General features: G+C 40.9%; 1 protein-coding gene across 1 annotated transcript; it reads left to right on the top strand.

Annotated features, from left to right (window-relative positions):
- Positions 1-334: 334 nt before the first annotated feature.
- On the top strand, positions 335-9,791 carry LOC133420465 (sterile alpha motif domain-containing protein 9-like). The gene is made up of 8 exons (XM_061710160.1): positions 335-3,125; positions 6,389-6,432; positions 6,545-6,609; positions 6,741-6,949; positions 8,603-8,859; positions 8,941-9,069; positions 9,525-9,663; positions 9,772-9,791. Exons 1-8 carry the CDS (start codon positions 353-355, stop codon positions 9,789-9,791), a joined length of 3,636 nt encoding a protein of 1,211 aa, XP_061566144.1. The 5' UTR covers positions 335-352.
- Positions 9,792-10,351: the final 560 nt, after the last annotated feature.

The raw sequence follows: 10,351 nt of genomic DNA, 5'->3' as shown, positions 1-10,351 counted from the left end.
TTGTCTTTAAGAGTTTCTAAATAATATTTTTTGTATCATTATTAATACAATGACTCATTTTATGGGTTGTTCTTTTTTTTAGGAATTTGTTTTATTTTGAAATATGTTCTCTATTCATTGGTTATTGGAGTCGTACAGAGAGCTAATAAAAAATGTATGTATGAAATTATAGGTTTGAGATGTGCAGGAAGGATTACTAGCAAAAAGGGGGAACCAGTGGTTTCAAAGGTGCAAACCACTGGCACCATTGTAGAACATTAGTGTCTGTAAAACGACCAAATACAGATAATCAATGTTTCATTTTCATTTCACATTTTTTACATCCATAGATTCGCAACAGTAAAACTCTAAAATGTCAAGAAGAAGACCAACTCTGTCTGGTGCCGGAGGCGCAGACGTTGACGTGGATGAAATCAGCGAGTCCTTCTCACTTTTGGATGTTGTTTATGCTAATCAGTTTGAAGGAGAGTTCATAGGCCAAACAACTGTTGAAGAAACAGAGGAAAACTTTTACAGGGGCGCTCCACCAAAATGGTTAAACTTCCATATTAGTAAATTGGCAGAGGCGGATGGCACCGGTTCCCCATTTATCAAAAGAGATGGTTACAATAGACTTGTGAAGCTGATTAACAAAAGGAGGAAAGGCCCCGGGACATCAACACTTAAACTGTTTCACCAGCAAGGATGTGGGGGAACCACACTGGCCATGCAGGTGTTGTGGGACTTGAGAAAAACCTTCAGATGTGCCGCATTGACAGGCTCAACTTTAAACATCACCAAAGTGGCAAAGGAGGTGGTCCACCTTTTCACAGCAGGCGACCAATACAGTCTCAACACTGTGCTGCTGTTGGTAAATGATGAGTTCATTTTGGATCATCTCCAAGACGCCATCATGGAGGAGATCGGAGAACACCAGCTGGACATCGACATGCCTGTAGTCATCGTACTGAACTGTGTCAGAAGTGACCATGTCGTCCTTGAAAAGGAAACCCTTTACAAGGAGAAAGAGGAGTACCAGATAAAAGATGTCATCCTCAAAAAAACAATCTCAGACACAGAAAAGCAGCTATTTGATGCAAAGAAGGAAGAGCTTAACAGAAAGTACGGTGATAAAGTCAAGCAGTTCCATGGTTTTAACATACTTCATACTAATTTCTCACCGGATTACGTCGAGGAGGCATGTGCTATATTTAACAAAATGGACAGAAAAAACAAACCTCTGAAGACCCGGCTTGCTGCCTTCCTGTCGCTGCTGAATGCCTATGTCCCAGGTTCATATCTGCTGGAGACTCAGTGTCTGGATTTCCTCACTCAAGGAAACCCAATCTACGATGACCGGTCACTGGACGATCAAATGCAGCCCTTCAGCCATCTTGTCATCACCTTCCAACGTGATAGAAGATGTGAAAGAAAAGTCTGCATGGCCCATCCCATGATAGCAAAGTTCTGCACGGAACTGATGGCTGCTGCAGGCGTGACCAGAAGTGACACAGCAAGAAACTTCTTGACCAGTTTTTGCAGCGATGACGTACCTCACTGTTTACTTGGCTTCGTCAAAGACATGCTGACGAAAAGAGAGAAAATACAAGTCAAAAGACCAGATGGGGCCCAAGAGCATCGTGAGAAACGAAGGACAGAGCATGACAACTTGGAAAAATTCTCCAAACTGATTTTGCACATTACAAAGATGGAAGACAAAAAGCAGAGTGTGTCGGTTCTTAAAGTGGCATCGAATATATTCCCCAGCAATGCTTTGTTTCCCCAGGCACTGGCTCGTTTTTGTTACGGAGAACTAGAGGACTATAAGGAAGCTGAAACGTGGGCACAAAGGGCCATGGAAAGAGATCCTAAGAAGTCATTTATCGCTGATACCCTGGGCCAGGTTCATAAGCACCATCTAAAGAACAAAGACCTCCGTGCTGAACCAAGAGAAATGTTGCAATTAGCGCAAAAGGCCATTGAAGCTTTTGAAGATGAAGAGCAGCTTGCAGAGAGCGAACACAAGAAAAACATGACGGAAGATGAAAAGGCAAAAGTCTTGCGCAGTTTAAACATCAGAGGGCACTTTGGTTTCTTGCAGGTTTGCAACATTCTGTTCAACCAACTTGTCGGCCAAAATGAAACTTGGAGACGAGTCCTCACCGGTAACGTGTCCTTGGGCTCCGTCCTACATTCGCTTGGCGATAACAAAGTCTTCCGATTTAATGGTCTAATAAGCCATCTCAGAGAGAAGGTTGAGAAAAAATTTGAATTTCTCGACACCTTTCTCACTTTTTCACAGTCCGTCATGAAGAAAGATATGGCCTACGTCTCTGCAGAAGCTGCAGAATGCTACAAAAAGTATGTCGGAGACTCGGCACCCAAAAACAAAGACAAATTTGAAGACATCCTCCAAAAACTTAAAGAAAAGCTCGCCGTCACCTCTGCCGGAGTACTCTCGTGTCTTGACAGAAGTTTCCCTGCTGAGGTTAAACTCATCGCAGGATGGTGGGAGGAAATGTGTCAGAGCAAAAATGTAAGTACACAAGCCCTGGTCAACTCCATCCTTGCCAAGATCATGCTGAAAAATATGAACATGACGACATGCAGTTCTGACCTTCACACCACTTTAAGACAGAAAAAACCGCTGTCCTCTGATATGCAGACCGAGTATCACATGTTAGCCCTGCTTGTGTTTTGGCCTACGGATGACGACGACAGACCCTCTGATCTGCATCAATTAATAAGACAAGTTAAGCACTCCTTTGACCATGATTATCAGACAATCCTTCGATCTCGGTACCTCAGACCTGTGTTTTTCATCGGACCAGGAAGAGGTCTGAACAGGTTTGTGCACAGGAGGAAGATTGAGATTTTTTGGACAAAAGATGCACTACTGGACTCAGACACCAACTGGAGGGACGAGAATATTTTCAAAGACCCCACGGTCCAGAACAACCTAGTCAAACTTGAAGGAGTGGTGCGAAACTACAGACTGTACGCCACATTCGGAGGCACAGAGATCGAGCTCGAGGCCAACCGGAGAGACGGCCTGTGGAAGTCTGGTGACGTGTCATTTTACCTTGGATTCACTATCAACGGGCCTGTCGCCTTCAGCATCGAGAAGAGATTACAGATCACTGCAGGTATGAACGTTAACCATTACCCTCATCAAACATTAGACATATGCTGCAAGTAAATTATATTTCCATCTCGATTATAATGAAGACTATGATTCTTAAATAGAGATTTTGTGGCTGTAGTGGCTTTTATTTAAAAGGGTGCAAGACAGGAAATGGGTAGAGAGAGGGGGGAAGACGACAGGCTGCCTTCGTGAGGGAGATAGCCTATGCATGTGGTACGCCTGCCCAACCCACTGAGCTATCCGGCACCCTGAACGTTATGTTTCTAGAGGGAGAACTAGCTAGAGCTGACTGCTTGAAGTCTGGAATCACTACTGAGTTTCCTCCCTGGAGATGCTTTACAGGCCTTTATTTGTTCCTGGGACGTTCTACCCTCAGTTTTCTCCTGCGTGACTGAAAAGCTGATCTGTTGGGTTGAAATGAAGCAATAGACTTGAAGAATATTTAATTTTGTGCCATTGAAGAGTTTTGAATCCATCTGCATTGTGAAGCGCCATCCTACCAGTTTGGCAGCATTTGGCTGAATGCGAGTATATAGTAGCTCTGTGCACCTCAGAATTAATCTTGCTTTGTCTGTCATCAGTGACATCATCAAAAACGTCACTGCCTCCTTCATGTTTGACACCTGATGTGCTATGCTTTTGATCATGGGCTGTTCCTTTACTTCCCCATACTTCTTCCCATCATTCTGATTCAAGTTTCGACCTGATTCAAGACCATGAAGCTTTTCTTTAGATCTTTTATGCCAAAGTCTGATATGGCTTTAATGTTCTTCAATGTTGCTGGTGGGTTACACCTTGTATTGACATTCTTGATTGTAAAACGTTACAACAACGCACCTGTCTTCTTAACTTCTGCTTATGTTGTGAGGTTTTTCTTCACAAAGGAACTACTATAGTTGTCGTCTGTGCTTTTCCAGGCCTTTGATGTTCAGCTCAGTAAGGCGTTCTTTCTTTTCAAGGTCGCGACCAACTGTTGATGGTTTCTGTTTTAGGATTCATGTGGTTTTTTGTGAGCCTAATGGTGCCCTCCTTCACCCCTACTGAGATCTTCTTGGTCTTCATATCAGTATCTCCAAATAAATTGTCACTTTTGAGCCCTTGATACTTATACTTCTTACGTACTTTTGTGAACCTTCTTTATTTCAAGCTGATAATCTAACCTTGGATTGTAACACCAGGGTGAAGAGCTCGGTCTGTGGGGTTTTAGTGCTGAACTTGTGCACTTACTTATAAAACTGGTGTTACTGGAGATGTCTAGAGATAGTATGGAGATAGTTATAACTGTTAATGGACCCTAAGGGTGGGGAGTTTTGACTCACACTGATAGTGAGGATCACCACAAATACTATCGATAGCAATAAAGAAAATCCGCTATGACTGTCAGATGAGAAATGAAAAGGAAACTTTGTTCAGGAAAAGTTGTCCCCAGTGATTTTAGTAAAAGCTGCAGCAGGAGAGCGGGTTCAACAGAAGCATCACTGACATCTGCAGGAGATGATGTGACAGCCGAGTTACCCGATCAGAAAGAGTGTTGTGCACATGATCTATCATGCATGGCACCTGGCATATGTGTAAGTGTCAGCTAGTGTCTGTTTTGTGGAGAAATGTGTGGCTGATTAGGTCAGTGTGTGTTTCTCAGAAAGAAGTGTGTCACAGATACTGATAGATGGGTTGGTTGGTAAGGGTGCTGAGTAGCCCTGAGAATCCAGCTTGAGGATGTTTTCTGCAAAGTCTTAACAAGGAACAAAAGAGAAGGAGGATGTGGTTTGAGCGGTTAATCTCTATAGAGGTTGTGTACGATGTTCACTCTGTGCATGTCTAAAAAAGGAGTACAAAGTTTACAGACATTTACCCAAAAGAGCTAGGATTGATAGAGCAAGTGCTCCCTTTTATACTTTCACCCTCCTATTGAGCTGACAGATATTGCTGCATTATTGACCCGACATTCCTGCTATTCTCCCTTTAATAGTGGAAGTGACTTAGTTTACAGATTTAAATGGCCTACAATATTTTGGATGACTACGAAATGTCTATGCTTGTCAGTCGTTTTAATCAGTTTGGTTGGGTGGGTGGTTAAAAGAACATTTCAGGGGAGATTACTGTGGATAGTGTCCCTACAGACCAACTGAATTACTCACTTTGTAAAAGGTACAGGAAGAAAAAAAAAGAAGAAGAAAAAATAAGTGTTTTTACAGGCATATCCCTCTGGTCACTTCCATCTTGTCATAAGTTTGTAAAAAATCAACTACAAAGTGCAATAAGTAAAAACTAGTTCATGCGTTTGTATCTTCCAGACTAGATTACTGTACTGTGTTATTAGCAGGATGTCCAAGTAATTCTCTGAATAGGCTCCAGCTGATCCAAAATGCAGCAGCCTGAGTGCTGATGGGAATCAGCAAGAGAGACGTCTCTCTATAAAAACCCGTAAAATTCCGAATCCAGTAAAAAATTGTATTACTTGCGTATAAAGTCCAAAACGGCTTAGCTCCGCAATATTTGCAAGACCTGATAGTGCCTTATGTTCCTGGCAGAGCTCTCTGTTCTCAGAGTGCAGGTTTACTCGTAGTTCCTAGGACAGTGTTTCCCAACCCTGGTCCTCAAGGCCCACTGTCCTGCATGTTTTAGATGTTTCCCTTCATCATCACACCTGATCCTAATTAATGGTCCTAATTAGCTTGTCATCAAGGCCTGCACAATTCTGTTGATGACACCTCCACTTGTATCACGGTGTGCTGAAGCAGGGTAACATCTAAAACATGCTGGACAGTAGGCCTTGAGGACCGAGGTTGGGAAACACTGTCCTAGAGTATCCAAATGTAGATTTGGAGGGCGGGCGTTCTGCTATCAGGCACCATTACTATGGAACCAACTTCCAATCTGGGTTAAGGAGGCTGACACCAGCTCCACCTTTAAAACCAAACTTAAAACCTTTCTGTTTGGTAAATCTTATAGTTAGTGTTTAGTAAAGCCTCTAGTTAGTGTTAGTGTTAGGCACCATCATGATCCACTGAGCGGTGCCCCTCACCCTTCTTCTCTTCTCCTCTTCCTTTTGTTTTATTAATTATATGTATTTCATAGCCATCATTGTTGTCCATCGTTCTTGTAGTTTGTTGTGCAGGTCATGTTCTGGGTCTCTGGAAAGCGCCTAGAGACAACTTCTGTTGTAATAGACGCCATGTAAATAAAATTGAATTGAATTGAAGTGAACTCTCAGCTACAATTGAGTTGATTACATTTTTTATTTTCATATTTAACAATTTATAGGTCCTCCAGAAAAGTTAAAGCTTGAAACTTCTGATTGTGACATGGTAAGTTTCCCTTTTTAAAAAAAAAATGTATTTATTTTCCTCAATGCTTTCTGAAACAGTAGCTTAAACAATATCAACAATCAGATTTTGTTTTTCTTTTTTCTTTAATCAGGACTCCTGTCGTTGGACTAAACTTGAACCAGAAGTCAGAAGACTGGATGGGATCAAAACCTACAGGTGAAAATAATTGCAAGCGACGGCAGGGTTTCAGACTTTCTGAAGCACTGTGCAGTTTAGTTTTAGTTTAGTTTCACGTGTTATTAGTATCGTTCATCTGCTAACTATTTTGGCTTCTGTTTCTTACATAGCCTGCAGTCACACGGAGGAAGCTTTGAATGCGGCGTCTCTTCACTGCGCTGGGTTTGCCAGGAACCCATCAGCTTCAGCTACCAGTTTTGTTCCTGGGAGAATCACAGAGAGAAACCTGCGTGCATCGGCTACATGCCTGCTGGACCCCTGATGGACATTTCACTCACCGCTGGGAAGCCAGAGGAGGTGTACCTGCCACACTGGATAGGTGATGTGAACATACAGAACCCTTGCATGTGTTTTAAACGTTTTACTGAAACTGTCAAATAATCTGTGTGTAAAACGTGAATTAATCAAAACCTAATTATACTGTGGATCAGTTGATCTATTGGTTAGTGCGTGGCTAATTCAGCACATTTTCTTTAACGAGATGTTACATACAACCCAAACTGTAACATGCAGCTGCACTTAAAGTTTGCTTGCAATGATTGCAGTGTCACGACAAATCGGAGTTCTGCAACCCACCTGTTACAATGAATGAATGAATGAATGAATTGTTTTTTATTTATGTGTCATACACCTTTAAGGTGCCCAGCCTATAAGGGCTTACAAGACACAGATACCCTACGCCAGCAAACAAACATCAACTACGTACAAACAAAAACACAAACACAAAATTATAATATCCACTTATACATTACAGATCAGATCTTTTCTCAATTTTCATATAATTTGTCCTTTCTCTGTTTCTGTTACACCTGGAAGATTCATATCTCTGAAAATATGTGTTTTTGTTGAACAAATGATAGGCTATGACTGGATGGTCTTTACTTAGTAATCTCTTTGTGAATATTAACAAAATTATACAATTTTCAGCGTGAGATCTTGGATTACATAAGAAGAACTGGACAAGCGCCCTGTGACGTCACCATAGACCTCTTTCTTGTTAGTAAACAGAATGGCCGTATGTATCTTGGTGCCTCTTTCCAGTCTTTTCACCATATTGCCTTTAACTGAAGTTGTTTTCTTTTTTTGTTGCAAGTTGCAGCTAGTATGTGATACAATTTGAATTTGGAGCCATTAGCGATATTTTTATCATTCAGGCATCTTAAAACCTTTATATAAACCACTAAACAGCGGTTTTCATCCAGGCTTTCTCTGTTTTGCCCCCAGCTAGTTGGGTTACATCATCGTGACTCCGGACCCGAAAGGGTCTATATCAGGTTTAAGCAAACGCACGCTTTTTTTTAATATGTTGCTGGTGAAATAAGGGCTACATCCGCTTTGCTAACTTAATTCAATCCAGGAAGTGGTTCTTTGACCCACCACTAGGCTTCGTCAATCTCCATCAATCCCCATGTGGGGTTGATCAGCAAAATACAGTTGTGGTCTTCATAGCTAGTTTTTAAATCTGTGTCAATAGTCGAGACTGAATTCTTACGTTCCTCATCAGGCAAAGGTATGCATAATTATGGGCATGGTGTTTTGAGTGACAGCTCAGCATGGTTTGAGTCTATTCACTGTTTTCTGTGTGACATTCAGTAATTGACTCATACAGACTTACAACAAAGTGTGTCAGTGACCATAAGGAGCTAAAATATCTAACTTGTGGTAACTGAGCCTCAAGGCTTTCTGCTTATTTTCCCACTTTTAAATTAATTGTGGTTTTGTGGAGTTAGCTCCTATGAATATGATTTCCCAGCTTTCCCCCCAAAAAGGCTTCAGATCAATCTTTCAGAAAGAAGTCTGTAGGTGACATCACAGGTGGTTTCTCCAGTTCTTTTTATACGCTTTATGGGGTTCAAGCATAGAACTGTGGAGAAAACATATATCCTCTTATTTTATGTACATACAATTGTCATTTAAAATAAACCCTGTTAAGCTAGCAGAAGAAGGTTATTACGTCTTTTATTTCTTTCAGACACTGAATCTGCAACTTCAGACATGTTCACAGTCCTTCACGTCGATGCCTGTGGCGACTCTGTTCAACAAGTGTCTGAACTGACGCCACGCCATGTCAAACTAGTCCGGCCAACTTTCTCTCCAAACGGGGTCATGTTTCGGATGAAACTGGGCATACCAGTGAAGGTTTACCACGATGTGTTGATATTCAAGACAAAGAAGGAATTCCTCACGTTGCACCTTTACCTGGTCCCTCCTGATCCTGATCTACAAGAGGTTGCTCTTATTGATTAATGCAAACGCTTAATTATACTTCCTGCTTTTTATTTATTCATCAATATGTTTTCTTCAACATAGAAAGTGGTGATTGGGGAGTCATCCTATGGCTCAATAAGGATCCCTAAACCAAACCCAGAAAAGTCCCTGCAAATCCTGGAGGATTTCCTCTTGAAATCAGATGCAGATGTTGCTGAAATTTCCCCCGAAGTAAAGCACTGGCACTTCCAATCATGTTATTCACCCCTCTAAATACAGGACTGTCTCAGAAAATAAGAATATTGTGATAAAGTTCTTGATTTTCTGTAATGCAATTAAAAAAACAAAAATGTCATACATTCTGGCAAGCCTTTTATTATATTAACATTACTTATTATGGTTTACAGTTTAAGATTAAGATTCCCAGAATATTCTAATTTTTTGAGATAGGATATTTGAGTTTTCTTAAGCTGTAAGCCATGATCAGCAATATTAAAATAATAAAAGGCTTGCAATATTTCAGTTGATTTGTAATGAATCCAGAATGTATGACATTTTTGTTTTTGTAATTGCATTACAGAAAATCACAATATTCAAATTTTCTGAGACAGTCCTGTATTAGAGAGTGTCAAAACAGAACTATCCTTTTTTATCAATGGAAGTTTTTCTTTCTTTTTTCTCCACAGAAAATGAAGCTTAGGTACAAAAGAAGAACATACTTTGAGGTGTTCCTCAGAAATGTGGACGGGGACTTCAAACTACAACTTCAAACGCAGAACAAAGACAGAGTAGAGGAGATCGTTTGGACGTGTACCCTGCGAAAAGGTCAGTGCTGTTGTTTTAGGACATAATCCATCTGAAATAATACAAAAATAATAAATTACATGCATATTTACCTCTTTGATTTGGTATCACTAAACGGTTTCTGTGTAGCCATGCAGCCGCTTCATTAGGTACAGCTGATATACCTGATGAAGTAACATCAGTTTTCCACTTGCCATCCTCCTCCATCATGGTCTTGGCACACTGATTCTTGGTAGTTGTACTGTCAGACAGATGCTGCCAGTGGCCGCTTCCATCTGACCCCTCCAGGTGTCTCTGAACTCACTGATGATCATATCATTGTCGGTGTGATTCTTTATTTTGTCCTTGTCAAGATCAATTTACCTCCTACACTCACCCTGAAAAAATGTGCAAAAGACAACCACTTAAACATGAAACCTTGTTTTTCTGTTTGTGTTAGGAGACTACCAAAGTCTAAGCACTGATCATCTACAAGGTAAGACATTTTTCCACTCAATCTCAGTCCTACAGCATCAGTGACGGATGTTTTACACACACAGGAGTCCTTTGGTGTTGGGGTTTTAATGCACCTTTAGTAGTATTAGATACTTACAGAATACAGTTTCCTTCAGCTAGAGCATCTCCCTAAAAAAAAGTTATGATGACCAGTTGTACTGTCATTAAACTTTAAAAAAAAATAGTCTCAAAAGCTGCACATGATGTGTGTCTG

The sequence above is a fragment of the Cololabis saira genome, chromosome 20 (genome assembly GCF_033807715.1).
Source record: "Cololabis saira isolate AMF1-May2022 chromosome 20, fColSai1.1, whole genome shotgun sequence".
Classification (NCBI taxonomy): Eukaryota; Metazoa; Chordata; class Actinopteri; order Beloniformes; family Belonidae; genus Cololabis; species Cololabis saira.
This window is presented reverse-complemented; position numbering and strand designations above follow the sequence as displayed.

Coding starts and splice junctions, on each gene's coding strand:
- LOC133420465 (XM_061710160.1), top strand. CDS start 353: ATGTCAAGAAGAAGACCAACTCTGTCTGGTGCCGGAGGCGCAGACGTT. Junction 6,950..8,602: donor GTACCTGCCACACTGGATAG/GTGATGTGAACA, acceptor TATTTCTTTCAG/ACACTGAATCTGCAACTTCA. Junction 8,860..8,940: donor CTGATCCTGATCTACAAGAG/GTTGCTCTTATT, acceptor TCTTCAACATAG/AAAGTGGTGATTGGGGAGTC.